The sequence below is a fragment of the Pipistrellus hanaki genome (assembly GCF_964339955.1).
Source record: "Pipistrellus hanaki genome assembly, chromosome: 11".
NCBI classification, from domain to species: Eukaryota; Metazoa; Chordata; class Mammalia; order Chiroptera; family Vespertilionidae; genus Pipistrellus; species Pipistrellus hanaki.
Window position 1 is genome coordinate 1,019,823 of NC_140513.1, and position 27,146 is coordinate 1,046,968.

The 27,146-nt window shown below is 68.0% G+C and overlaps 3 protein-coding genes and 1 long non-coding RNA gene across 11 annotated transcripts; 2 read left to right on the forward strand and 2 right to left on the reverse strand.

Moving 5' to 3' along the window:
• The first annotated feature begins 4,711 nt into the window (after positions 1 to 4,711).
• On the forward strand, positions 4,712 to 11,353 carry DIPK1B (divergent protein kinase domain 1B). 3 transcript variants are annotated; one of them, XM_084899664.1, is made up of 5 exons: positions 4,712 to 5,149; positions 8,112 to 8,249; positions 9,435 to 9,497; positions 9,581 to 9,757; positions 10,225 to 11,353. In XM_084899664.1, exons 1-5 carry the CDS (start codon positions 5,087 to 5,089, stop codon positions 11,029 to 11,031), a joined length of 1,248 nt encoding a protein of 415 aa, XP_084755790.1. In that variant the 5' UTR covers positions 4,712 to 5,086; the 3' UTR covers positions 11,032 to 11,353. The 3 variants fall into 3 exon arrangements, with proteins under 3 accessions (XP_084755790.1, XP_084755789.1, XP_084755788.1); XM_084899663.1 differs by having other exon boundaries at positions 4,718 to 5,149; positions 8,115 to 8,249; positions 9,390 to 9,497; XM_084899662.1 differs by having other exon boundaries at positions 4,719 to 5,149; positions 9,390 to 9,497.
• A 1,504-nt stretch (positions 11,354 to 12,857) lies between these two features.
• LOC311630558 lies at positions 12,858 to 15,196 on the reverse strand. Its single transcript, XR_014796402.1, has 4 exons — positions 15,016 to 15,196; positions 14,544 to 14,594; positions 13,689 to 13,763; positions 12,858 to 13,181 (listed from the first exon to the last, which is right to left on the reverse strand). It is a non-coding gene; the product is annotated as an uncharacterized lncRNA (long non-coding RNA).
• Positions 15,197 to 20,652: 5,456 nt separating this feature from the next.
• Positions 20,653 to 23,232, reverse strand: MRPS2 (mitochondrial ribosomal protein S2). Its single transcript, XM_084899321.1, has 4 exons — positions 23,119 to 23,232; positions 22,781 to 22,915; positions 22,347 to 22,476; positions 20,653 to 21,291 (listed from the first exon to the last, which is right to left on the reverse strand). Exons 1-4 carry the CDS (start codon positions 23,156 to 23,158, stop codon positions 20,682 to 20,684), a joined length of 915 nt encoding a protein of 304 aa, XP_084755447.1. The 5' UTR covers positions 23,159 to 23,232; the 3' UTR covers positions 20,653 to 20,681.
• A 297-nt stretch (positions 23,233 to 23,529) lies between these two features.
• PIERCE1 (piercer of microtubule wall 1) lies at positions 23,530 to 26,412 on the forward strand. 6 transcript variants are annotated; one of them, XM_084899676.1, is made up of 4 exons: positions 23,530 to 24,121; positions 24,176 to 24,264; positions 25,077 to 25,158; positions 26,070 to 26,412. In XM_084899676.1, the coding sequence occupies exons 1-4, from the start codon at positions 23,960 to 23,962 to the stop codon at positions 26,259 to 26,261; spliced, it is 525 nt and encodes a 174-aa protein (XP_084755802.1). In that variant the 5' UTR covers positions 23,530 to 23,959; the 3' UTR covers positions 26,262 to 26,412. The 6 variants fall into 6 exon arrangements, with proteins under 6 accessions (XP_084755802.1, XP_084755803.1, XP_084755805.1 ...); XM_084899677.1 differs by having other exon boundaries at positions 23,531 to 24,103; XM_084899679.1 differs by having other exon boundaries at positions 23,532 to 24,051; positions 24,133 to 24,264.
• The last annotated feature ends 734 nt before the right edge of the window (positions 26,413 to 27,146 follow it).

Consider the following 27,146-nt stretch of genomic DNA (forward strand, 5'->3'; position numbering starts at 1 on the left):
TGTGGGAGCGTGAGCCGGAATTCCATCCCCTCTGCGCCGAGCGGCGTTCCTCTTGTGCACGGACCACACACGTGACTCCGATCCCCCAGAGGCGCCTCCTGGGTGGCCACCTGCCTGGTCTCCGCCGAGAGGCTGGGACCTCGGCACGGAGGACAGGGCCGGCGCAGAGAAGCTGACCCAGCCCACCCCCTGCTCAGCCCCTCCCCCCTTCGGGGCCCCTCGTTCGGGCGTCAATGCCGGGGGTTCTTGTCCCAGCCTTACAAAGGGTTCAGCACCTGGAGAGGAGGCTGCACATAGATGATTAAGAAGGAGTCTGTGGCCAAAACCAGTGTTGCTCAGTGGATAGAGCATTGGCCTGCGGACTCAAGGGTCCCAGGTTCGATTCCGGGCAAGGGCATGTACCTTGGTTGGGGGCGCATCCCCGGTGTGGGGTGTGCAGGAGGCAGCTGGTCGATGTTTCTCTCTCATCGACGTTTCTAGCTCTCTATCTCTTTCCCTTCCTCTCTGTAAGAAATCAATAAAATATATTTTTTTTTTAAAAAAAGAAGAAGAAGAAGAAGAAGGAATCTGTGGACGAAAGGTAGTTTTGAGAGGCATTGGGGGTCAGAGGAGCTTCAGCTGGAGGAGCTATTAGACTCTCCTTGTCTAAGGACCCCGTGCTATTTATTAACACAATTTGTCCCAAGGCAAGGTGGAAATACACACTTCAAAAGGTGAGGTATCAAAGGGTTACAGAGATTGCTGGTTTGGGGAATAGCCCACAGCTGTTCCGTGTTTGGCTAAGAGGAGGCAATAAAGGCCTGGGCTGTCTGGCAGCTAACACCCCATCCAGGTTGGCAAACATGCTTTGTAACCGTTCCAACAGGTGAGCTCCATGTGACTGCACCCTGTGACTCCCCGAGCTTCACCCATGTCATCATTACCTGCTGGAAGTGGTTCCCGGCACCCCCACCAGCGGGTCCGAGCCGGCAGGGGGAGGCATGGCGGCCGAGGGGTGGCCAAGGCGGACACACAAATCGAACAGTGGCTCACGTCCTGTGTGGGGCTCGTCCAGACCTCGGGGTGCTGACCTGCACGTACGAACATTCACGGCACAGAACACAGGGTCCGTGGGGGCCCACGGTCTGTGGCCTCTGCTCGCTCCGTTCCTCTGCTGGAACCGCCTAATCCCGCTCCCCCGTCCTTTGGGTCCGAATGCCATATCGCCTTCCCCAGGCCTGAGGCATCCCCACCACACGTGGGGTCCCCTTCTCTTCTCTCCTCTTTTTATTGATTTCAGAGAGGGAGAGGGAGATGGACGCCCCTACTGGGGATCTAGTCTGCAGCCCAGGCCTGTGCCCTGACACATGGACTCCTGACCTGGTTCCTAGGTCAATGCTCAACCACCCAGCCAGGCCTCCCTGAACACCTGTCTGCAGGGAAAGTGTGACCTCTGACCTCAGCCTAAAGGTCATCATGGTTGGGGCAGCGGGCGTGCGGGTTCTGAAGGGCATGTGCCGGGGCCTCTGTCCCCATTTCTCGTTTGTCCTGCACACACGGGGCCTGAGCCCAAAGGCACCGGACCCTGCAGTGTCACCTGGAGGCCTGGCTGGTTTCCCGCCTTCTCTGCAGTGAGTCAGGTCATGTGACGAAGCTCTGGCCAATGAAGTGTGAGCATTTCCAGGCCCTATCTCTACAGAGTCCATTGGGCGCAGTGTCGGGGGCTGCTGGGTGCAGTGGGGTGCAGTGGGGGGCTGCTGGGTGCAGTGGGGGGCTGCTGAGTGCAGTGGGGGGCTGCTGGGTGCAGTGGGGTGCAGTGGGGGGCTGCTGGGTGCAGTGGGGGGCTGCTGAGTGCAGTGGGGGGCTGCTGGGTGCAGTGGGGTGCAGTGGGGGGCTGCTGGGTGCAGTGGGGGGCTGCTGAGTGCAGTGGGCCCCTCCCCACCCCGGGCGCAGTGGGGGGCGGAACTGGAGCAGGGGCTGTGTGCAGGGTCCGGGCGGAAGGACTTTCTGTTCCCGCAGCCCTCGGAGGCTAACACTCAGCTGCATGAGGGAGGAACCCCGCTCTTCCCGGAGTCGGCCCCTCATTCTGGGGTCCCCGGATGAGACCTGTCGTATTTCCACCGCCTCCTGAGCTGTAGTGAGGAGCAGTCTCCCAGACTCACGTCCTCCAAACCCCGGCTGTGGGTAAGAGGACACGGCTCGGGCGGAGACCCGGCTCCTGGCCGCGGACTGTGGGCCGTGAGCGCCTCTGAGGCGGAGACCCGGCTTCTGGCTGCGGACTGTGTGGCCGTGAGCACCTCTGAGGGGGAGACCCGGCTCCTGGCCGCGGACTGTGGGCCGTGAGCGCCTCTGAGGCGGTGACCCGGCTCCTGGCCGCGGACTGTGGGCCGTGAGCGCCTCTGAGGCGGTGACCCGGCTCCTGGCCGCGGACTGTGTGGCCGTGAGCGCCTCTGAGGGGGAGACCCGGCTCCTGGCCGAGGACTGTGGGCCGTGAGCGCCTCTGAGGCGGAGACCCGGCTCCTGGCCACTGACTGTGGGCCATGAGCGCCTCTCGGGTGGTGGGCTGCACCCACGCCTCCTGCCTCCTGGGCCGCTGCCGCCCGGGCCCTGGGACTAAGCGGCGGCCTGGTGCCTCTTTGATTGCAAAAGCCTCCCCACCAGGGCCAGGGGCCCGGAGGCAGGGCCCACCCCCACCTCCACCGCCCCCAGGCCCTGGGCTGATTTCTGACTCTCCCTCCTGAGCTGCCCAGGCCTCCTCCCCCCCACACACACCTCCTAGCCTTTCCCTCCCCCGGGCCTTCCCCTCCCCGCCCAAGCCCTCCCCCCCACCTCCCAGCCCCAGACCTCCCCCCCTCCCTCCCCCCCCCAGCCCCAGGCCTCCCCCCTCCCAGCCCCAGGCCTCCCCCCCCTCCCCGCCCAAGCCCTCCCCCCCACCTCCCAGCCCCAGACCTCCCCCCTCCCTCCCCCCCCCAGCCCCAGGCCTCCCCCCTCCCAGCCCCAGGCCTCCCCCCCAGCCCCAGGCCTCCCCCCCCCAGCCCCAGGCCTCCCCCCCCCAGCCCCAGGCCTCCCCCCCTCCCTCCCCCTCCCAGCCCCAGGCCTCCCCCCTCCCAGCCCCAGGCCTCCCCCCCCAGCCCCAGGCCTCCCCCTCCCAGCCCCAGGCCTCCCCCCCTCCCTCCCCCCCCCAGCCCCAGGCCTCCCCCCTCCCAGCCCCAGACCTCCCCCCCTCCCTCCCCCCCCCCAGCCCCAGGCCTCCCCCCTCCCAGCCCCAGGCACCTTAGCATCAGCAGGCTCACTCCCAAGGGCTTCTGGCCCTTCCGGTACCTCCATACCTTGTTTCCTAAGCCCATTTCTGAGTTACTTTCCTTCCTCTGTGATGTACCCCCCGCCCCCCGGAAAAAGAGAAAAAGAAAACCATTTCTGACACCCCCATCCCCTCCTAGGCCCCAGGCCTCGGTCGGCCGAGCAGCTGTCCAGAGGGGGCCGCTGTCGGGGGGCTGTCTGGAGGGGGTGCTGCCAGGTCCTCTGGATGTTCCAGGTCCCCCTGACCCTCCCGTGGCCTCTCCGGGGGACCAGGCGGCCTTGGGCCTGAGGATGGCCGCCCCTCGGTCACCTTCAGCCACTACAGCCTCCAGGACAGGGCGTGTCAAAGTGTGGGGCTCACAGGTCTCCGTCAGCAAACCTGTGTGACCCCGAGACGTCTGAGATTGGACACACACACACACACACACACACACACACACACAATGCACAGACCGCAGAGGACACGAACGCAGGGCCCTCACCAAACCCAGACCCTGAGCTCCAGGAAGGACGGCGAAGGGACTGAGGAGCCCTGGTGGGCGGCTCCGCGGGGGGGTGTCCTTGGCCCCCCCAAGGTTGCCGGCCTGATTCCCACGGGGCTCAGGCCCGGGTTGCAGGCTCGGTTCCCAGTGCGGGGCGAGGGGAGGCCGCTGGCTGATCCATGGTTCTCTCTCTCATCATGGATGTTTCTCTCTCCCTCCCTCTCCCTTCCTCTCTGACATCAATAAAAAGAAAAAGAAAAAGACCCGGAAAAGACACCACAGACCGGGAGAAAGGCCTTTCCGGCCACCTGGCGGCGTGGACTGGCATCCCGCAGACACCAGCACCGCACCGCTCAGTGAGAGGGAACGGGACCGACACTTTGCCAAGAAGGTGCACAGGCCGCCTCTGCGCCCGGAAACCTGCCAGCGCCCCGGGCGGCTCAGGGCCGGGCGGGGCGCGGGCCTCGGGATGTGCGGCCAGGACCGGGCAGCGGGCCCCCACCCCGCCAGGACGGACAGGCGGCGGCTCCGCGCAGACACCACCGCACCAGGTCCGGTGCTCCTCCTCCGGGCCAGGCCCCTCGGGGCAGGGGCGGAGGAGCCCGGTCTGTGCCAAGGCCGGGAGGGCAGGCGGGACGCAGGCCCCGGGGTCCCTCCGCGGAGCCGGGGCGGGCGGGGAGCCCCGGACCCCGGCGGCCGCCGGTGCGCGCGCCCGGGGTGCGCGGTGCGGGGTGCGCGGTGCGGGGACCGTTCCGTCCAGACCCGGAGAAGCGGAGGACGCAGCCGGGCGCCCACCGTCCTCCGCGCGGGTAGGCGCTGACCCCGACCGCACTCGGACCGCTCCCAGCCCGGCCCCGCCTCCTGCCGCCGGCCCCGCAGGCCCCGCCCTGCGCCGCCGCCCGCCCGCCGCCTCCTCTCCCCGCCCCCGAGCGCCCTCCCCCTCCGCTGGGAGCCGGGCCCGGCCTGGGCGCCCTCCTCCCGGACCGGGGCGCGCCGCGGGGGCGAGGGCCCGCCACCCACGGCTCCGTCCCCCTCCATCTCCCCAGGCCCCGGAGCACCCCTCCCCGCCGTCCTACCCTCCCCGCTCCCTCCCGCCCGCCTCTCCGTCCCCATCCCCCCTCCCCCCCCCCCGCGCTCCTGCCCTTCCATCTCCCCAGGCCCCTGAGCACCCCTCCCCGCAGCCCACCCCCTCCCCCTCCCCCTCCCCCCTCCCCCCTCCCGCCCGGGCTCAGGGGGAGCGCGCTCACGGGGACGCGGCGGCGGGAGCGGCCGTTGGAGCGGCCGTTGGGAGCGGCCCGCGGCGGGGGAGCGGCGCTCCGGCCACCATGCGGCGGCTGCGGCGCCTGGCGCACCGGCTGCTCGTCCGGCCCTTCTCCCCGGGCCCGCAGGTGGGTGCGGGGCGGGGGGTGCGGGGCGGAGGCCGGTGCAGGGGTCCAGCCGGGGAGGAGGGCGGGGGCCGGGCTCAGGCCGCGGGGTGATGGCCGCGGGAGGCCGGGCCCTGGGCGGGGGTGGGGATGGGGGCGCCGCCGGTGCACCCGCTCCTGCGCTGGCGAGGCCCACCCGGGGCTGCAGGACCTGCGCCCGGAGGCCGAGACACCACCCCAGCCGCTCTGTCCTCCGCCTGGAGACGGGCCTGCTCTGCAGCGGACACCGGGGCACAGAAACGCCCCGATGGGCCGCCCCCGCCCCAGGCAGCCCAGCCTGGATTCAGGGTGTGCCTGACCCCGGGCTGACCTTGGCCAGGCCCTGTCCTCCCAGGGCCTCCGTCTGCGGGGGAGGCCGCTGCCTGGGCGCAGCTGGGTGTGGAGGGGCTGTCACCTCTGCAGGGGTCCGAGCCCGCAGGCCAGCCCTGGCCCAGCCTCGGGGCCCAGCGGGAGGCGCCCCGTGGCCTCCTTGGCCCGGGGCCCGCGTCCCTAGCTGCTCCGTTTTGGGGAGAACTGGGATCCCTGGACCATGTGGGTTACACGTCTGTGCCAGATGCCCCGTGCCCCCCGTGTCCTCCAGCCCCCCGCCCTCCCCCCGCGTCCCCCGCGCCCCCCCTGCTCTGGCCCAGCTCTGCTGGAAGGGCGGCCCAGGCCCTGCAGAGCGGGTGGGGCACAGCGGCTCGAGGGGAGGGACCCAGGGGTCCCCCTGGTCTGCGCCCGGCTCCGCCGCCTCAGTGCCAGGGACACCCTCCACGCCTCTGGGTTCTGCCAGGGAAACCCCTCCGGGGCGGGCGGTGCGTGTGGGCAGCCCCCTGCGGGCAGCCCTGGTGCTGGCCTGCCCCCTGAGCACCCCCCCCCCTTTCCATGGCTGCGCACAGGAGTGAGGCCGGCCCACCAGGGCCGCCTGGGGCGGGGAGGAGGGTGGGGCGGGGCTGCCCCTGGAGGACGAGGACCTGGGTTGGGTCCTAGTTGGCCAGAGGGGTCAGTGCACTGGGTGACAGGCACCTGGAGGGCAGGGTGGGGAGGGCTGTGCGGGGCCCTGTGACACCTGCCCCCCCATCGGGGGCCCAGGCTGTCCTGCGCCCCAGGACCCCGATGCTGAGAGCCCCAGCCCCGCCCAGTGGGAAGTACCCGGCGGCCACTGCACCCCAGCTGCCCCCCTGCTTTCCTGTTTTTCCTCGTGAACAAATCAGACGGAAACAGGCGCAGGGGCAGGGGTCAGCGGCCGAGGCCCAGCCTCCTCACCCGCTCCATGCCCCCCTTATCCCCCCTGCTGCTCCTCAGTGGCCACCAAGGCGCCCAGGCTGCCCCCGGAGCCTGCGAGGCCCTCCCGCTGCAGCCCTCCAGGGGGCGGCAGGGATGGAGGCCGCCGTGCGGGGGGAGGCAGCCAGGACCTGCCTCTCCAGGAAGAGCCAGAGATGCAGTTGTTCTGGTGGGAGCTGGTGCCCCCACATCCTAGGGCAGCCCCACCCCCAGCTGACCAGGACTGACCAGGACCAGGACCGACCAGGACTGACTAGGACCGACCAGGACTGACCAGGACTGATCAGGACCAGGACCGACCAGGACTGATCAGGACCGACCAGGACCCAGGACCGACCAGGACCCAGGACCAGGCCTGACCAGGACCAGGACTGAAGCTGCTGCCCAGCTGCAGGGTTGGGGGCATGGCCAGTGCTGGCAGTGGTGCCCCCTCTGGGGACAGGCTGGCCTATCAGATGATGCTTCTCTCTCATGTTCTTCTATCGCTATCCTTCTCCCCTCCCGTCTCTGAAAATCAATGGAAACATATTTAAAAAAGAAGGAAAGAAAGAAAAATATCATCAGTAGGCTGCCCTGCACGCCCCGCCCCCTACTGGGGATCAAGCCCGCAACCCAGGCCGTTCCCCATCAGGAATCGAACTGGAGACCTGGTTCACGGGTCAACGCTCAGCCACGGAGCCACAGGAGCCACAGGGCCGCTGTGCCCGCTTCCCTCACATAGCGTCGGGACTGCGCGGTCCGGCTGCATGTGGCAGCTCAGGGTCCCCTCGGTTCTAAGGTGGGCGATACCCCCGCCTGGAGAGGCCCCGTTGAGTCTGCCCGGTCTCTGGTCTCCGGTCAGGGGCACTGGTTGTGCCCATTTGGCTGCTGGGAATGTGCTGCTGAGAGAGGGCGTGTGAGGCCGTCTCCATGGCTCAGGGCCCACTGTGAGGCCAGGCCCTGCCCTCTGCCCCAGCGCCTCCGAGGCCCGGGCTCCCTGCTGGCCCGGCCCCACGGGAACTGCCCCGTTGGAGGGCAGCGTGCCCGCCTGGCGATCTCCAGCCCGCCCCTCAGAGGTGACTAGGCAATGAGGGCAAGACAGAGGGAAATGTGTAAAACGTCTTTACTTGGGAAAACAAAGATCTGACTCCGTGTCCCCCATTCTGAAACTGACTCTTTACCTGCCCGGGTATTTATGTAAACATTTTTATTGGCTGAACGTCGACCTGTGAACCTGGAGGTCACAGTTCGATTCCGGGGCGGGGCACAGGCCGGGGTGCAGGTTTGATTCCCATTAGGGGGCGTGCTGGAGGCAGCCTGTCCGTGCTTCTCATCATTAGTGTTTCCATCTGTCCCTCTCCCTTCCTGCCTTCTGCACACCTCTCCCGGGATCAAGCCTGCACCCCAGGCCTGTGCCCTGACTGGGAACCGAACCGTGACCTCCAGGTTCACGGGTCGACGTTCAGCCACTGAGCCATGCTGGCTGGGCTGCTCACATAGTTACAGTAAAAGTCTGAGCGCCTGCCCCACCTCCAGGTGGGCGAAGTGGGGTGTGCAGATGGGGGACCCCTGAGCGTGCCTGGGCCGCCCGTTTTCCAGACTGGAGCAGGGCAGGCCCGGGCGGGGGTCCGTGAGGGGGGTGACGCCCCCAAATGTGGCGCTTCCTCCCGTGCCCCTCCCACAGCAGGGCCGGCTCCCAGGCCTCAGGGTCAAGTTCGTCTTGCTGGTGTGGCTGGGCGTCTTTGCGGGCAGCTGGCTGGCCTACGTGAACTACGCGTCCTACACGGAGCTCTGCCGCGGGCACGTGTGCCAGGCGGTCATCGTAAGTGTCCCCGTGGCCTGGGCGTGGCCCCACCTTCCTCCGAGGCCCTGAGGGGGGCCTGGGAGGGACCCTCTGGCTGCGGAGGAGGAGGTGGGTGGCTGGGGAGGCCCGGCAGGCTCCCCGGAGAGCTTGCCAGTGCCCGGGATGGGCGGGCGGGCGGGCGGGCGGGCTCCAGAGGTTGGGGGGAGGGTGGAGCGGGCAGATGTTGGTGACCGTGAGGGCCCAGCCGAGGTCTCAGAGGCTCCACGGCGGCCCGGGCCCAGGGATGGGCCCAGACTGCAGCCGGGAACGGGCCTGGAGGACGCCCCGCCCGCTGCAGCCTCCGTGGCCGCCCCCCGCCCCGTGGCGCCTCTCGGAGCGTCCCCCGCCCACGGTCCCGGGTTCGATGCACGGCAGACCCCTTGGGGTGGGGCCTCCCTCCAGGTGGGGATGGAGGGTGCGGTTCTGGGTTTTCTGTTTTCCCTCCCCAGCGGGGGCTGCCACAGCCAACGCCTCCCTCACGTGGAGCCCAGGCCTGGCTCTGTCCCGTCCTCCCTCCTCCCTGCTGGCTGGCACTGTGCTCCCTGTCTCTGCCTCCCCCGTGCCTGGGCTCCATGGCAACCTAGTGCACCTCAGCATCCACTCCGGGATCTCGCTGCAGAGGGAAGGGCGCCGGGCTCCAGCTCCCTCACCTCCAGCCCCGTCCCGGCCCAGGGCCCGGGTGGATCGAGGCTGGGAGCGCCCCCTGTGGCCCTGGCTCAGGCGTGGGGGCTTGGAGGGGTGCAGGGCGCAGACAGTCCGCAGAGGCGCTGGGGAGCCTGCCGCCTCCAGGGGGCGAGGCAGCCCGACCACGTCCCCCAGCTGGCACGTGCCCGCGGCTGTGGGCTCTAACTGGGCACCTGGGCAGTGAGGGTGCTGAGCCCGGGGAAGCCAGCGCCCCGGGACGGAGGGATGGTGGCAGGGACAGATGCCAGTTCTGAGGGCGCAGTGGCTGGAGGCTCCCGGCTCCTGACGGCAGCATCGGGCCTCTGAGGAGTGTGTGGCCCAGGAGGGGGCCACCGCCCAGGGGCACAGCGTGTAAGGCGGGGGGGGACTCAGGGTAGCAGGGCTGGAGCCCCCGAGCCCCGCCTCCCAGCCACTTCCGGCGTGTCCTCCTCCTAGTGTGACCAGTACCACAAGGGCATCATCTCGGGCTCCCTGTGCCAGGACCTGTGCCAGCTGCACAAGGTGGAGTGGAGGGCCTGCCTGTCCTCCGTGCCCAGCCAGCAGGTGAGCCCCGGGCGTCGGGGCCTGGCTCAGGGCCTGGGTGCTGCGGGAGAGGGACTTCCACACGGGACCCTGTGCCCGTCCAGGTGTACAGCGGGCTCTGGCAGGGCAAGGAGGTGACCATCAAGTGCAGCATCGAGGAGAGCCGGAGCGCCAAGGCCGGGCCGGAGGCGGTGCCCCGGCGGGAGCTGGTGCTGTTCGACAGGCCCGTCCGGGGCACCTCCATCCAGGAGTTCCGGGAGATGACCCTCAGCTTCCTCAAGGTCAGCGGCTCTCGTGGGGGCATGTGCACAGGCCTGGGGGTCAGGCTTCTGGCTGGGCCCAGCTCCCAGCATCAGGATCGCCCACGAGGCCGGGAGCACCCTGCTCCCGGGGTGTCAGCAGGGTGAGCACGGGAGGTGGGGTCAGAGCCCCGCCCGGCAGGCTCTCACCTCCGTGCGGAGGTGCCCACCCCCGCCCTGAGCCCTGGTGGAGACACGGGGACCCCGTCCTCGGGGGAGCAGCTCCTGAGAGATGCTGGTGGGCGGGCAGTCCGGGCGGGCTGCCAGGAGGCGGCAGTGGGAGGCCGGGCTCCTCTAGGCTGTTGGATGTGCTGGGTCCCGGGTGCAGCCCACCCACCCAGCCAGCCCCCGGGCACCTGAGGGCCCGCACCCACCGAGGCCGGCGTCCTGCGGCCTCAGCCACGCCCTGGCTCTGAACCGCCGCCCCCCTGGTCTGGCCCCACCCTCAGGCGAACCTGGGAGACCTGCCCTCGCTGCCGGCGCTGGTGGGGCAGGTGCTGGCCCTGGCGGACGTCAACAAGGACGGCCGCGTGTCGCTGGCCGAGGCCAAGGCGGCGTGGGCCCTGCTGCAGGGCAACGAGTTCCTGCTGCTGCTGTCGCTGCGGGACAAGGAGCACGCCGCGCGGCTGCTGGGCTTCTGCGGGGACCTGTACGTCACCGAGGGCGCGCCGCCCGGCTCCTGGCACGGCGCGGCGCCCCTGCTGCGCCCGCTGCTGCCGCCCGCCCTGCACCGCGCCCTGCAGCAGTGGCTGGGCCCGCCGTGGCCGTGGCGCGCCAAGGTGGCCATCGGCCTGCTGGAGTTCGTGGAGGAGCTCTTCCACGGCGCCCACGGCACCTTCTACATGTGCGAGACCACGCTGGCCAACGTGGGCTACACCGCCACCTACGACTTCCGCATGGCCGACCTGCGGCAGGTGGCGCCCGAGGCCGCCGTGCGCCGCTTCCTGCGCGGCCGCCGCTGCGCCCGCAGCGCCGACTGCACCTACGGGCGCGACTGCCGGGCGCCCTGCGACCAGCTGCTGCGCCAGTGCAAGGGCGACCTGCTGCAGCCCAACCTGGCCAAGGTGTGCGAGCTGCTGCGGGACTACCTGCTGCCCGGCGCCCCCGGCGAGCTGCGCGCCGAGCTGGGCCGCCAGCTCAGCACCTGCGCCACGCTCAGCGGGCTGGCCAGCCAGGTGGAGGCGCACCACTCACTGGTGCTGAGCCACCTCAAGACACTGCTGTGGACCACAATCTCCAACACCAAGTACTCCTGACCCCGCCCCTGCCCTCCCCCAGCCGGACTGCGGGCGGGGCGCCCCCCCCAGGGCTGCAGCCGCCCTCGCCAAGCCGCCTCCCCCTCTCCCGTCACCGGACAAAGGCGCGGCCGCAGGGACTGGACCGGGCCGCTGTGTCCAGCCCAGTGGCTTGTGACCGGCGGCCCCCTCACCGACCCTCCTTCCCCAGCTCCAGCTGCCCAGGCGGAAGGGCTGTGCAGCAGGAGAGGGGCTGGAAGGGGAGGCGGGAAGAGGACCCGCCCTGGTGGAGTTGGGTTTTGTTACTTTGATCACCCGATGTAAATAAATAGGTTTTCTGTGAGTGCTCCTTCCCCTGGCTGCTCTGGCCCCAGCCCCAGGCCCCTGCCATCCAGACCACCCCTGGCAGCCTGGGCCTGCCCCTGCCTCCTGCATGGAACAGTCTGGTTCAAGGTCTGTCTGGCCCACTTTTTTATATTTTATTAATTTTTCTACAGAGGAAGAGAGAGCTAGAAACATGGATGAATCATTGATCAGCTAGCTGCCTCTTGCACACTCCCCACTAGGGATGTGCCCGCAACCAAGGTACATGCCCTTGACTGGAATCGAACCTGGGACCCTTCAGTCTGCAGGCCGACGCTTTTATCCACTGAGCCAAACCGGTTTGTGTTGGCCCCATTCTTAAGAGCCAGCCCTGCGGAATTACCTGGGATGAGGGGGCGACGGGATGCTGGAGGCAGACCTTCCTGGTCAGTCCCTGCCCCCAACTGGATGGGGGGGCGGGCCCCATTAACACGTGTTCCTAGTGCTAACCCGCCCTCTCCCTCAGACAGATCCACGTGGATCCCTGTTGGAATAGAGTCCACCCTGTAGGACTGGGCTCAGGGCTGTTAAGAGATTCCGCCACTTAGATGTGAATTTTTAAAAATATTGTTTATTTCAGAAATAGAAATGTCAATGAGAATCATTGGTGTCCCATCCCATCCCTTCCCCCCCCCCCCCCCCACACACACACACTGGGGATCAAACCTGCAACCTGACTGGGAATCTAACTGTGGCCTCCAGGACCACAGATTGACATCAACCACTGAGCCACACTGGCCGGGCTAGATGTGCATTTCCATCAATAGACTATTGGAAATTTTGATTTTCCAATTTTTTTAAAAATATATTTTGATTTTTTTTACAGAGAGGAAGGGAGAGGGACAGAGCCAGTAACATCAATGAGAAACATCAACCAGCTGCCTCCTGCACGACCCCAACGGGGATGTGCCTGCAGCCAAGGTACATGCCCGACCGGAATCAAACGTGGGACCGGACAGGGTCAGGCCAGGAAGAGGCACAGGACTGGGCAGGAGACGGGCTTGAGCAGGACGCCCAGTGGGCTGTGCAGACTAGAACCTTCTCGGGGCAGCCCCAGCGATGCTGTGGTGCCTTCAGTCCGGAGGGACCTGGCCTGAGGGTCAGACTGCAGTGCCCTGGCCACCCAGAACCTGTGAGTGGAGAGTGGTATGGCGGCCGACTGGCCTCTCTGGACCCACAAGGCACAGGGCGCGGAGGGGGGAGCGGCCAGGCTTCTCTGTGAAGCCCAGCTGCCCTCCAGGACCCACCACCCGAGGGAACCCGCCTCGCCAGCAAGCTTGTCTGGTGCCACGTTCGGCGAGGGCCGATGGCTGTCCCGCCACCCCAACCGGCAGCCTGTCCTTCCACAGGCACGGGGACACCTCACTGCGACTGCCAGAGGCCCTCACCCAGAGACCCTCACACAGGGCAGCTCAAACACGGGACGTCCCCCAAATGAGAGAACCATCACCCCCAGGCTCCTCCGCTCACGGGACCATCCCGTGAACAGGCGTGTTTCCTTTACTGGAGGCGGAGTCACCCAGCACAGCGCCACCTTCGCCAAGACACTGCCAACAGCAGCCCTTGCCACCTTTCAACAACATATCCAACGGCTACGGGGGCCTCCGGGCGGGGCCTGCGCCGCCTCCGAGCCTCTCGCAGCCGCCTCTGAGCCTCCTGCTGCCACCTCTGAGCCTCTGTGAGCTGCGCAGACGCCGCGGCTGGCAGCACAGGCGCCCCCGCCGTGCGGTGAGCCGGGCCGTCTGTCCCGCGGGCCCCGGGCTCCGGACCCGAGGCCGGCGGCCGGGTCGGGCCAGCAGCAGCCCCGCCTGTAAAGAAAACCAGATTCTGAGGACCCCGCAGCGCACCCCGTGGTGGCCCCCCCCCCCTTCCCTCTGTGGCAGCAACACGTTCAGGGGGTCTTATCAAATGCCCCTCCCACTCCTGGACCGAGGGCCACAGGGCAGGACACTTCCCGCCCCTCCCAGGGGCACCGTGTGCGGTGGCGGGCGGCCAGGCGCTGTGAGGATTCAGCCTCCTGCTGGTGGCCAAAGCCTGCACCTCGGAAATCCCGGCCAGGCCACTCCGACCCACAGCGACGGTGGGGACAGCGAGGACGGAGCTCCTGTCAGTCTGTCCCCGCCGGCAGGCGAGCACGGACCGTGACAGTGACGGCCTCGCCAGCAACGGGAGCTCATCCTCCAGAGGTCAAGGGGCCCTCACTCCGGCCCCCCAACCCCTCCCCCCACAGGGCCACCCTGTGCCCCCCGCACGTGCGCTGCGTGGAGGGCCAGTCACCCCACGGGGCACACCGCGGGAAGGAGGTAAAGCCTCACCAGACTGGAACGGCGGGTCCTCGCCGTGAGCGAGTGGCTCCATCTTGTCCGGCTGCCCCAGCACCGAGCTCCCAGCTGCAGAGGGACCGGGACAGGGTTACCCCAGCCCCCTCCCCGGCGCCCTGGCTGGGACGAGGGGCCCACGTGGGGCCCGATGCCGGGAGCAGACCTCTGGCACCCCATCCCTCCCCGCCCCCAGAGCGCTCTGCTGGTCTCGGTCTCCAGTGGGCGCTCACCTGCCAGGTGGCTGACCACCCACCCAGGGCCAGGGAGGGCCCAGCCCCACGAACCTCCGGGAGCCCCGTGCCCATCAGTCCCGCCCGCCCGCCCTGTCTGAGGGAAAGAGCGGAGCTGAGGGGCCCGCCGGCATGTCAGGCTACAAACCATTCCCAGCGCCCACTGCTCGGGGCGCTGAGCGTAGAAATAGCCCCTTCCTGTGCGCCCTGGCCTGTCACCGGTGCGGCACGGCGGCCGGGCCGTGGTGCCGGCAGGTCCAGCACCCGCAGGGCAGCCCCCCTTCCCACCCCAGACGGCACCCGCAGGGGAAAGCCAGCACCCGGACTGTCCATCCTGGCGCCCGGCTCCGTGTCTGCAGGGCCCGGGGGCCCCTCCTTTCAGATGGCCGCACCCCGAGTGCCCCACCGGAGGGGAGGTCTCTGCACAGGAAGCGGGGCCTCGGGGACCCCAGGCCTGCCTCGCTGGAGGTTCCCTGGCCTGTGGCTCCGTCTCCAACCTCTAGCGCACGGCCACGGCTTTGCTTTAAGAGGCAGCACCTGCGCACGCGGCCCCTAAGCAGAACCAGCGGGTCCAGGGGCGCCCCAAAGGACGTCTGCTGCCGCTCCTCACCCCACTCACCTTCCCGCCCGGGTCCTGCGCCGGCTCCGGCCTCCCGCACGCCCCCCGGACCTGGGGACGGAGGGGCCGTTAGTTACCGGACCGGTGCCCCCCCCCAGCGGCGGGAGCAGCGCCCGTGTCAGGCCGACAACCACCCGGGCGCCCACGGCAGGGCGCTGGGCGTAGGCAGCCCCCGCGCTCTCCGCCCCCCTGACGCCGGCGGGCACGGCAGCCAGCCCGCCCGCCCGCCCGCCCGCGCCCCGCGCCCCCGGAGAATGGCGGGCCCCTGCCCGGCCAGGACCCGGAGCCCAGCTGCCGGCAGGCGGGCGCCCGGGGGGACGGGGGTCCCGCGCAGGGAGGGGAGCGGATGGGAGGCCGGGGGCGGCGGGGAGAAGACGGGGGGCAGCACTGACCCGGGCCCCGGCCCCCTTCCCGCCCAGCCTCCTCCCCGCCGCGCGCCCCCGGAGGCTCCGAACGCGTCCCCCGGACTCACCTCGCGCCGCTCGCGCCGCCGGAAAGACCGCGAGACCGCGAGCCGCGCCCTTTATAGCGCGGACGGCGGCCCGCGAGGCCCAAGCCCGCCCGCCCGTCCCCGCCGTCGCCGCAGCGCCCCCTGGCGGGCCCTCCCGTTCCCGCCCCGCGGGCCGGGGCTCCCTCCCTCCAGCCTGGGATTGGGTTAAGGTAGCTGAGGTTGCAGGGCTCCAGAGGGAAAGACCTGCAAAATGGGTTCTGGGGACCCTGCCTCCCGGGCCCCCCGACCTGCCTCCCGGGCCCCCAGACCTGCCTCCCGGGCCCCCCGACCTGCCTCCCGGGCCCCCCGACCTGCCTCCCGGGCCCCCCGACCTGCCTCCCGGGCCCCCAGGCCTGCCTCCTGGGCCGGCCATTTGGGCCGAAGTGTGGGCAGCACATTGGCCACCTGGCCTTGGGCAGGGGCCCTCCCTGGGGAGCTGCAATGCAGAGACGGAAGGGGCCTGACTTGGAGGTGTTAACATAAAAAACAACAACATTGAAACCTGTGAAGAAATTTTGTAAGTTTATTTGAGCCAAACTGTCGACATAAGCCAGGAAACAGAACCTCAATGAATTGAGATAATGCTCCAGAGAATGGCGGGTTACATTTGTATTTAGACATTGCAATCAAAGGAGGGACATAGGTGGATGACATGGAATTCATTGGTGATGGAGTAAGGAGGCAGGAGAAAGCAAAGCGGTGGGAATCCCCTGGGATTGGATAAAAAGTAAAATGATGGAAGCACACTTAGGTGAGAGGAGGTACAATTAACATGATAAGGAAGGAATTTGAGGCATCTGTCCTGCGGCCCTCCACATCTGGTGGTGCCCCAGGGGCTCCAGAAAAAGGGAAGTTAGAATTTACCAACATCTCGCTGGAATGTTATCTTAGAGGTGGACTGACAGGCTCGGTAAAGATCTAAGTTGATCTTTGTCAGGGAAAATATTGGCCTGGGACTATGACTGCTCACCATAACCTGTTTGTAGTTAAATATTTAATTTTCGGACCATTCTTTGTGGTGACTTTCGGTCTCTGAGTTCGCAAGACCGCCACGCAGGCCCCCTGAGCTGGTCAGGTCAGCACGTGGCTCCTTTGGTCCGCAGAGGGGACGCTCGGGCTGGCTGGGGTGGGGTAAGGACCCCCACCGGCCTGGGAGGGGGGTCCCAGCGAGAGGGACCATTAGGAAGCTGCAGATCTAATTCTCCAACATGGAGAAGTTTCTAGAACTCTGCAGAGGACCCGGGGCCCTCCCAGGACTGGCCCAGGCCGCAGGGATCTGTGCTGCACGCTCTTGTCCTGTCCCCACCCGCTCCGGGCTCCCAGACACTGGCCACACTGGTGACTTGGGTGCCGGTGGCCGGGAGCCTGGGGCTCCTTGTCCTGATGGACCAGGGGAGCGCGGACAGTGGCAGGACACCCCCTTTTTGAGCAGTTCCCGGGCAGCAGGCCCGTCACTCCCAGGAGCTCAGCGAGGTGGCTCCAGCCTGTGGGAGTCCCTGGGGGTGCTTGCCCGCTGAGGGTGCCCAGCATGGCACAGGGGCCCAGCAGCATGAGAAGGACCAGGCCCAGCAGCTGCGGAGGGTGGGAGGGGCACCTGGGAACTGGGGTTCGGGCCGTTCCTATGGGCTTCACCGCACCTTTGACCTTTGCTAATATTGCACAGTGAACGCGCTGATCACGGCCAGCTGCCTGTGTGACCTCATGAGCAACACGCGTGTAGCTTCCTCCACCACGGAGGGGCCTCGTACGAAAACCAGCCGCGCCAGGACGTGGACAGGAAGGAAGGAGCGCGCTGGCGGGGACACGTGGGGTCTGAGGTTCAGGACCTCAGTGTGGGCGGCGGGCTCTCTGCTCCTCCCTCTTCCCCGGGGAGCACAGTCAAGGCCACGGTCTCCGCTGAGGACGTCAGGATTGGGGGCTCCTGCCCCACACGAACGCTCCTGTGCAGCGCCCCCAGGCGGCAGGAACACCCGTGTCCTGGTCCCGGGACCTCAGCCGCGAGGAGAGGACAGTCACTGACATGGGGGCCCGCCCTGCCTCTGAGTCCGTGTGTCTGGGCTCAGGGTCTTGGAGTCCTTCCAGGTTGTGGGCGAAGCAGGTCCCCCAGGCTCTCAGCGTCTCTCATTCCAAAGCAGCCCCCACGGGAGGGTGGAGACCTGGCCGAGAGGAGCCCGCCACCCCGCACCCGCTGCCCTGCCTCAGTTTCCCAACCGTCCCCTGAGGGCTGCATGTGGAAGAGCCTCAGCCAGCTCAGCACGGACACGGGCAGGGTGTGAGCGCGGCCACAGCGTTGGGATGGGTTCGAGCCTCGGGCTGATGAGGCACAGTCCTCCCGGCCACGTGCAAGGCCCAGCGTGGAGGGCGGAGCTCCCAGCACCGTGATGGCCACCAGCTGTGGTTGTGAGTGTGAACCTGTGGTCTGAACACGTGGCCTCCTGCCTGAGCGAGAGGCCGCATGTGAACAGAGCTGGGTCAGGTGGTGAGTGGATGAAACCCAGAGAACGCTGTGACATCTGACCGCCCCCGCTGTGCCGCGTGGCAGCGGCTGTGAAATAAAGACACGGCTTGAGGTCCGTGGCGCTGGCTCTCCCCGAGGGCAGCATCCCACCGAGACCCAGCTTCGTTCTCGTCTGTCTTTTCTGATCCGTCACCGCCCCCCAGGGCCCCGAACCTGGCTGGTTGGCAGCACATAGGCACCGGGGCCAGCTCCCCACAGCGGGGCCCCCACACGGGGGTGGGGTGGGGTGCATGAACCCCTCTTGGGGACAGGGGGGCACCCAGGCGGCTCCCACGGGAGACAATTAGGCGTGGCCCGCAGTTGGGGGCCCATGTGACCCCCCTTCAATGTGCACATGCGCCTTCCCAACGGCAACACAGCTACGCCGCCCCGAACAGGCTGGTCCGTGTCCCGGTCCAGGCCGCGTGCTCTGGACCCCCTCACCCATGGGGGCGTTTGGAGGGCCCTGGACCCCGGGGCCTCGTCCTGTGCGCCATGAGGTGGAGGACGGAGTGGGGTGACTGTGTCCCCGGAGCTCTGGGCCTGGGCACCGCAGTCCACACGTGTGTGAAGGCGTGTCCGTGTCTCCACGTGGCCAGGGCTGGAGTGACTGACCTCGGAGCCCGAGGAGCCACCTCCTTCCCGCGAGCTGGCTCCGTGGGGGCGTCTCTGTTTCTGGGCCTTTGTCCCGGCGCCCGGCCTGCTGCATCCGGGACCAGGCGCTGCTGGAAGACCCGCTGGATCCGTGACCTCCCGGTGGACAGGGACCCTGTGGCGAGCCGCCCTGAGGTGAGAGCTGACCCAGGTCCCCATAGGAGCCCCGTGCTGCCGCCACTGGCACCCGTGCAGACGCCCACCTGTGTCCCCTCTGTGATGACTGGTGGCGTGTGCACACGTGTCCCCTCTCTGGTGATGGCCGGTTGGGGTGCACACCTGTGTCCCCTCTGTGATGACTGGTGGCGGGTGCACACGTGTCCCCTCTGTGGTGATGGGCTGGTGGGGTGCACACCTGTGTCCCCTCTGTGGTGATGGCCGGTTGGGGGCACACCTGTGTCCCCTCTGCGGTGATGGCCGGTTGGGGGCACACCTGTGTCCCCTCTGCGGTGATGGGCTGGTGGGGTGCACACCTGTGTCCCCTCTGCGGTGATGACTGGTGGCGTGTGCACACGTGTCCCCCTGCTGTGATGGCCTGGTTGTCACACCTGTAGTTCGTTGTATGTGCCACTCCAGTCCCAGGGACAGGTGGGCTGAGGGAGCCTTCTGCCCTGGGTTGGGCGGGTGCAGGTGAGAGGGCTGGGAGGGTCAGGGCTGGTGCAGGAGGCACCCACTGCTCTCTCTCTCTCTCCCCCTCCCTAGAGATCAACGGGAAATGCACTCGTGAGGAGGAACTGAAGCCGCAGTTTGCCGCCCTGTTGACTTACGAGTTTGCCGACCGCCGTTAGACTAAACGTTACCTACCGTGTGGTTGGAAGCTGTGAGGATTAGGCAACTGCGGCATGTTTTGTGCAAAGAGGTAAAGAGGTCGGCAAACTTATTGGTCAACAGCGGCTTGAGAAGTGCATGTGGCTTGCAAGCCACGGTTTGCCAACCACTGAACCAAAGGAACAAAAAACCGAATGGGAAAACCTCACGTGGAAAGGCTGAACCCTTCGCTCTGGCTGAGGGTCACTCGTGGGGCAGGGGCACTTTTCGCTGAGTGTGTCACACTGTGGTGACCAGCCGTGTTGGACAGAGGGAGGGGATTTCTGATTAGAAAGGGCCCAGAATCAGGGAGCGGCCAGGCCCGGAGCAGCAGCTGCCAGGTTGGGTGCGGCCAGGCCCGGAGCAGCGGCTGCCAGGCTGGGAGCGGCCAGGCCAGGAGCAGCAGCTGCCAGGCTGGGAGCGGCCAGGCCCGGAGCAGCCGGGTCTGGTGCAGCCAGGCCCGGAGCAGCGGCTGACAGGCTGGGAGCGGCCAGGCCCGGAGCGGCCGGGACCGGAGCAACCGGGCCCAGAGCAGCCGGGTCTGTTGCGGCCAGGCCTGTAGCAGCAACAGCCAAGTCCAGAGCAACTAGGTCGGGAGCGGCAGTGACCAGACACGGAGCAGCTGGTTGTGGAACGAACCAGAGCAACAGAGGCCAGGCCCGGAGCAGCCAGGCTGGAAACAGCTCGCTCCTCGCCTGTACCTGCCCACGGCTGCCTCTCAGACATGGCTGGAAACTTTTGCGGGAACTTGAGGGTCTGCTGAATCAAGTGATGAAAGCTTAGATCTGAATGTGTTGAGTTAGTATAGCGCTGGGGTGTTGATCTGTGAGTGCCTTGGGTGGGGCCTGGATGAGGCTGGTTGACCTATTTGAAAATGTCTTTTGTGTGAAGTGTATCATTGGGCATGTGGAGGTATTATTGATATGAGAAAATGCTAAGTAACAGATTTACTATCTGAAAAGGGATTTACTATCGGGGAAAGGGAGGGAGGAAGAGACTGAACATAAACTGTGCACCTATGGATGAGGACAATGGGGAATGGGGAGGGGGCAGAGGGTGGGGTGGGAACCTGGTGGAGGGGGGAAGAAATGAGGAACCTTTGTAATAATATGAACAATAAAGATTGATTTAAAAAAAAAAAAAGAAAAGAAAAAGAAGAAAGGGCCCAGAATCACAAGCCCGAGAAGCTCCCAGCGTGCCCTGGGGCCAGCGCTCCTCCTGGGGAAGTGCGGCTGGAACCCGGAGGGGGAGGGGGCGTGGGCGTGAGCCAGCACTGCCTTCAGGCACACGTGCTCCTCAGCTGTGGCGGCGGTGCCCGCATTTCCCTTCGCTGGGGAATGTGGGGCCGATCATGGAGCAGAGCCCCCCCCCCCCCCAACCCAGTCCCCTGCGTGCCCACTGCCTCCTGCAGCTCCTCCTGGTCCCCGCGGCGCCCCGTCCCCTCGCACACTTCCCAGGTCTCGGGAGGACGCCTGCACTGGGGAGGCTGGCTGACCGAACAGCCCGGCCGGGGCCGCTGGGATCCGGAAACACACTGCCCGTGGGAACCTCACACCCAGGACCCGCCTCCGGGCGGAAGCCATTCCCGGACGAGCGTGCTGCCCGCGGGGCCCTGCTGGCCTCCGTGCGCCTGCGGCCCGCCAGGAGGGGAACACTTGGACTCCGGGCCAACCAGGCTCGGCGGCTTTATTCAGGAGGGGTGACCGGTCACAGCGGAGGGCCCGCGTCCAGCGAGGCCCGTGTCCCCGGGAGAGGGGTCCCCGGGCCCCTCCCGGCCCTGCAGCCGGTACAGGGCCTCCACCTGCCGGCGCTTGTCCTTGGCGCGGCGCACCGCGGTGCGGAAGAGCCGGCAGAAGAGCTCGACGGCGGGCGGCGAGTCGTCGTTGCCGGGCACGGGGTAGGTGAGCAGGCAGGGGTTGCAGTTGGTGTCCACGACGCCCACGGTGGGGATGTTCATCTTGGCGGCGTCGCGCACGGCCACGTGGGGCTCGAACACGTTGTTGAGCGTGTGCAGGAAGACCAGGAGGTCGGGCAGGCGCGCGCCGGGGCCCAGCAGCAGCGGCGCGTTGGTCAGCAGGCCGCCCTTGAAGTAGCGGGTGTGGGCGTACTCGCCGCAGTCGCGGGCCGTGTTCTCCACCAGGTGGCAGAACTGCCGGTGGCGGCTCACGAACAGGATGATGCCCCGGCGGTAGGCCACGTGGGCCGTGAAGTTCAAGGCCAGCTGCAGGTGCGCGGCCGTCTGCTCCAGGTCGATGATGTCCTGGCCCAGGCGGCTCCCGAAGATGTAGGGCTCCATGAACCTGCGGGCGACACCCAGCCTCCTGTGGTGGGGGGGGGGGGGGGGCCCTTCCAAGCGTGACGGCTGGAAACCTGCCTCTCGTCCCCTGGGGACCCCAACAGCTCCTCCTCCTCCTCCTCCTCCTCCTCCTCGGCTGCCTGGACGTTTAAACCACAGCGTGCCCTGCTCCCTGCTGCTCACGCCCCTTCTGTCATCATTGCTTTGTACTGATGTCAGGGAGGGCGGGGGAGGAGGGAGAGAGATGGGAGCACCAATGAGAGTCATCGATCGGCTGCCACACTGGGATGGAGCCCGCAACCCGGGCATGTGCCCAGGAACATGTGCCCAGTGACCTCCTGGTTCATAGGTCAACGCTCAGCCACTGAGCCGCGCCGGCCGGGCTGTCATTGTTTTTGAGGCTTTATGGCGGAGGTCCTCTGGTGGGGCTGGGTGGAGGGGCCCACTGCAGTGTGAGGGGTCGAGACGGGAGCCAGCCCGGCCTGGGGGGAGCCCCGAGGGCAGAGGGCCAGCGGGCAGGACAGACGCCACCCCTCAGCTCCCCTTCTGCTCACGCCCACCTGCTCTGTCCCTTCCTCTCAGCAGACTCTGCCCAAGGCCCCCGGCCCGTCTCACCCTCGCCCCCACACTGCTCAGCGGCTCCCCCTGTGCAGCCCGGCCCCTGCTCTCCCTGCCCGCCGGCCCAGGATGCCCCTCCCAGCACCCACGTGACAGGACAGTGCCCTGGGAGACCAAGGTGCCACCCTTCACGGTACCCAAGCTCCTGAGGGCCCCAGGCCTCCCTGGGTCTGGTCATCCTAGCATAGGCCACCGACACTGTGCTCTGCCCCCGACCCCACCTCCGACCCCAAACCCTGGACCCCGGCTCTGCCCCCCACCTCACTTCCACGTGTTCTAAACCTGCCCGGGGAGTCAGCCCGTGGCACCCCTTTGGGTGCTGAGTCTGAGAACACGCGGCCTCTCCTGGGGCGCAGGGATGCCATCCGAAGAGGAAGGGCTGCACTCAGGCTGGCCCGTGACCCTGCGCCCGGGCCGGGGCAGAGGTGCCGGCTCGCCCACCTGTGCCGGCAGCCGGCCTTGTGCCCCAGGTGCACGCGGGCATCGAAGAGGCTCCGCACGGAGAACAGCTCCCTGACGTTGAAGAAGTCCGGGTGGCGGAGGGGCTCGCTGAGGACGCGGTCCTGGAGGTCTGGGTGGGGGGGACAGGGTGCTGGGTCCCGCCCGCGGCGCCCGCGCCCCGTGGGCAGGCGGCTGTGGGTCCCCTCAGGCGGCGGTGGCCCCGGTTTCCGGGTTCTTAGGGCCCCTCCAGGGCCGCAGACTCGCCCCCGAGGGAGCCCAGCCGCCCCGGGGGTGGGGGAGGGTCACTAAGGACAGCCCGGGCCCTTCTCCCCCGGGACTCGGACCCTCCGGGCTGCACAACCAGAACCCCTGGCGCCGGCCGAGTCCAGCCCAAACCGGAGCCCCGCGCCCTTCCGCCCCCGGCCGCCCCGCACCTGCGAGGCCGCTGCCGCCCGCGGGCTCGCTCTGGGCGGCGGGCGCGGCGCTCCCCAGCGTCCTGCCGCGCGGCCCCGCGGGCCCCGGGGTCGCCGCCCGGAGGACCTGCAGCCCGAGCGGCCGGGGCCACGCACCTGCGGAGAGAGGGGCGCGGGTTCAAGGCGCGGCCTCCCGCCTCCCCCCACCCCCCGCCCCCGTCTCCACGCGGCGGCCGGGCTGGGGGTCCCAGGGGCGAGCAGGGGTCCGGGGGCGGGGGTCCGGGTGGAGGAGCCCGCGGGGCAGAGCGGGGCGGGGGTCCCGGGCGGGGGCCGGGAGCCGGGGTCCCGGGCGCACTCACCCGCGCTCAGCAGCCGCGGCAGGGCGGGCACGGGCGCCATGGTGCGGAGGAGGCGAGCGCGGGGCCAGAGCGGCCTCCTCTTCCGCTGGCCGCCCCGCCGCCTGCAGGCCCGGAGGGGGTACTGCACCCCGCGCCCGCCGCCCCGCCGCCTGCAGGCCCGGAGGGGGTACTGCACCCCGCGCCGCCCTCCCTGGCCGTGCGCGTCCCCCCCGCGCCCCCCTGTCCCGGGACCCGCCGGCTCCGGGGCGGCTCTGCGCGCGCCCTGCCCGAGCCCCGGGGACTGAGGGCGCACACCTTCGCATCACTGCCCAGCGGGATGGAGGGGTGAAGGGGGTAAGGGATGAAGGACTGCAGCTCCGGGCGTGGAGCCAGCCCTCCCCATCGGCCGCGTTAGCTGTTAAATGCGCTCGGCTTAGGGGCTCCACACGTTAGGGGACCTGGAGCCGAAATGCAGGCTCTGGGCGCCGTGGGGCGCGACCTCGTTAGGGGACCTGGGGCGCCCCGTGCGCGGGGAGCGGGGCCCCTGCGGGCAGAGGGCCTGGCGGGGCCGGAACCCCCGCGGGTGGCAGCCTTCCCGGCCTTTGGGACAAGGTCCCGGGCGCTGCACCCCCAGGAAGCGAGGTTTGGTTCTCCCGGCCTGCGGGGGCCCGGGGTGCTCGCCCCGAAGGTTCTAGACCTCGAACTTCAGCCTCTCCGGTCGGCAGGGGCGCGGCGCCTTTAAGGACCCGACCCACCCAGCCAGGTGACCAAGCCGTCGCTTAGCAACGGGACGCCACGCGATCCTGGTGGCGCGGGCTGCGGAGAGGCTGTGCCTGGCCTTTCTCGTCTCGTGGGCGGCGGGATGTCCCGGGAGAACCCCGGAGAGTGCGCGGAGCCCGTGGAGCCCGTGGTGTGCGCGGAGCCCGTGGAGCCCGTGGTGTGCGCGGAGCCCGTGGAGCCCGTGGTGTGCGCGGAGCCCGTGGAGCCCGTGGGGCGCGCGGAGCCCGTGGTGTGCGCGGGGCCCGTGGTGTGCGCGGAGCCCGTGGGGCGCGCGGAGCCCGTGGAGCCCGTGGCCCAGGCCCCGATGGAGAAGACCAGCGACTACTACCGCGTGGACGAGGACCTGCCGGCGAGGTTCAACCACCCGGCGTGCTTCCGGGGCTACCGGTGAGGCCGCAGGTGGGGGCCCCCTTCTCAGCCCGCGGCCCTGCGTCCGCTCAGATAGTCCTGCGGGAGCCCGGGGGCCCAGCCCGCCTGGCAAGAGCGAGGTCAGCTCTGCACCAAAGGCTGCCGGGGGCTGCCCGGAGCTGGGGACGCGTGTCAGTGGGCCCAGCTGCAGTGGGGACCGACCCCCGCAGGAGTCGCGAAGCCCTGGTCTGAAGCTGGGGGTGGGGAGGGAGGGAGCCTCCACTCCTCTCCGGGCTGAGCGGAGCCTGGGGAGTGGGAACCCGGCCCGCGTGCACCGGCTCCAGCGGAGCGGTGGCTGCGGCTGTTTTGGTGCATTGCAACCGCTACCCCTTCACCCCTCCACCCCGCTGGGCAGTGATGGGAAGGTGTGCGCCCTCAGTCCCCCTCCATCCCGAGTGGGATCTGTTCTCCTCCCCTCCCGGAGAGAGCACTAGGAGGGTGGGAAGATCGCGGAGCCCGGGACCTCGCAGTGCGGGGCCCACAGCCCAGGGTCAGAGGTCAGCTGCTCTGTTAGTAGAGTTGGTACCAGGGACTGCAGGCATCTTCTCAGGAGGCTGGGGAGTGAGGGACCCCCCTCCTCTGGGGAGGGGGGAGGGCCTGGAGGCCGAGCCACACACAGCTCCTGGCCTACCACCACCCAGGAAACAACCACGTGTGCCTGCGATGGGCAGGGCAGAGGCGGGCAGAGGGCCCAGGAGGCCGAGCCTGCACGCCCGGGAGCCCACATCTGGGGGCATTTCCACCGTGAAGGCGGCTCGGGCAGGGCCATAACAGAGGGTCTGTCCCCGCAGGAGGACCAAGGAGCCGGCCTCGGTGTACAGGACCAGTAACCAGGCCTACGGGAGCCGGGCGCCCACCGTGCACGAGATGCCGGTGAGCGGGGAGGAGGCCGGGGAGGGTGGGAGCACCCAGAGCTCCGGGCGGCAAAGCGGAGGCCCCGGAGCTGCTGGAGGAGGCGGGAGGGAATGAGGCCGCTCGCCCTGAGACCTGGCGGTGAAATTGCTCGAGTACTCGCCCACGGTGCCCGTGGGACCGGCCCCATTACACACACAGATAGACACACGCACAGACACACACACACGCAGACACACACAGACACACACACAGACACACACACACAGACACATACACACACACGTAGGCACACACAGACATGCACACACACAGACATGCACACACAGAGACACACGCACACACACACAGACATGCACACACACAGACACACACACAGACACACACACACAGACATACAGACATGCGCACGCACACGCAGACACACAGACACACACACGCAGATACACACACAGAGACATGCACACACACAGACACGCACACACGCGCGCAGACACACACAGAGACATGCACACACATGCAGACATGCACACGCACACAGACATGCACACACATGCAGACATACACACACGCAGGCACACACACATGCAGACATGCACACACACACAGAGACACACGTGCACATGCGCACACTCCTGTGCACGGAGGCTGTCCGTTCTGAGGCAAACAAGAAAAGGTCCAATAGCTGGCCTGGTGGCACAGACTGTAAACCAGGAACTGGGGGTGGCGTGGGGTGGGACCCCCGAGTCAGGGCTGGTAGCCACACGCAGGCGCGGAGCTGAGCCCGGTGTGACGGTGGGAGGCGGCACACTGGTCCTTGTCCTCACCGGCCTCGCTGCTTCCTAAGAACAGAGATTCTTTTTCTCCCAAAATGCCCAATGGCGAGCCGGTAAGAGTGCCCGTGCACCGCTGTGTCCCCTTTGCGCTTCCAGAAAGTGTTCCACGCATGTTCGAATAGCTTCTCCAGACAGCTGGCAGCTGCTGGAATGTTCCGGAACACTTCCCTGAACGTCCACGTGGAGAAGAGCAACGTGATGGGCGCCGACAACTGGGTCACCTCCTTCGACCGGCTGAACTTCCACCCCAGCTACAACGTGCGCCGGCCCTCCATCTGCAACGACTGAGCGCCCCCCCCGCCCCCCCCCCCCCGGCTGCCCAGCGGGACGGCCGAGAGCCGCTGTCCCTCAGGCGCCTCTCCTGTGTGACGGCCACTTCCCGTCTGACCGCTGACCGGGAGGGCGGCTGCCTTGTCTCTGCATTAAAACGTTGCCCCATCCCGAGTGCCTGGCTCACCTGGGGTCGCGGGCAGGTCGGCGGGCGTCGGGGGGGCCCGCGTCGCCCTGACCGTCCCGCGTGTCTCTGTTGGGGGCCCAGTTCCTGCTCAGGTGCTCTGCTGTGCGGGGAGGGTCCCCGCGGGGGCGGGGCCAGGGTGGTGCCGCAGAATCCTCTGGAAAGCCCCAGGCAGGAGGGCCGTGAGGGTCCCAGAGCCACAGGCAGACTCGGGTTCCCGCCAACACCCCGGCCACGGGGAAGCCGGGCGGGTGGCCAATAAATGGGGTTTCTTTCTCCTTTTTAAAAAACAGGTTAACTTTTTTAGAGTGAGAAAGAGAAACATCGACCGGCTGCCTCCTGCACGCCTCCTACTGGGGACTGAGCCCCCCACCTGGGCGTGCGCCCTGACCGGGAATCGAACCGGTGACCTCTTGGTGCACGGATGACGCTCCACCAGCTGAGCCACACCAGGCTGGGCGGCGAAGGCTCCTCAGGAAAAGCCCGAGGAGTTCACGGCACTGAGAGGGAGCCGTCAGCCCTGGCTTGTGTTCTCCTGGGTGGGAGGTCAGCCCCCGCCCCAGGGTTTCCGGTTCGATTCCTGGCCCGGGGCACAAACGGGCCTGGGTGGTGTTCGCGCCCGCCCCCGTCACGGTGAGTGCGGGAGGCGACCAGCCAATGTGTCTCTCAGATCAATGTGCTTTTCTCTCTCTCCCTTCCTCCCTCTCTCGGAAAAGCGA

Coding starts and splice junctions, on each gene's coding strand:
- PIERCE1 (XM_084899675.1), top strand. CDS start 23,960: ATGTCCCGGGAGAACCCCGGAGAGTGCGCGGAGCCCGTGGAGCCCGTG. Junction 24,265..25,076: donor GCGTGCTTCCGGGGCTACCG/GTGAGGCCGCAG, acceptor CTGTCCCCGCAG/GAGGACCAAGGAGCCGGCCT. Junction 25,159..26,069: donor CCACCGTGCACGAGATGCCG/GTGAGCGGGGAG, acceptor TTGCGCTTCCAG/AAAGTGTTCCACGCATGTTC.
- MRPS2 (XM_084899321.1), bottom strand. CDS start 23,158: ATGGCGCCCGTGCCCGCCCTGCCGCGGCTGCTGAGCGCGG. Junction 22,916..23,118: donor GCCGCGGCTGCTGAGCGCGG/GTGAGTGCGCCC, acceptor CTCTCTCCGCAG/GTGCGTGGCCCCGGCCGCTC. Junction 21,292..22,346: donor AAGGCCGGCTGCCGGCACAG/GTGGGCGAGCCG, acceptor TGTCGCCCGCAG/GTTCATGGAGCCCTACATCT.
- DIPK1B (XM_084899662.1), top strand. CDS start 5,087: ATGCGGCGGCTGCGGCGCCTGGCGCACCGGCTGCTCGTCCGGCCCTTC. Junction 8,250..9,389: donor ACGTGTGCCAGGCGGTCATC/GTAAGTGTCCCC, acceptor TCCTCCTCCTAG/TGTGACCAGTACCACAAGGG. Junction 9,758..10,224: donor TGACCCTCAGCTTCCTCAAG/GTCAGCGGCTCT, acceptor CCCCACCCTCAG/GCGAACCTGGGAGACCTGCC.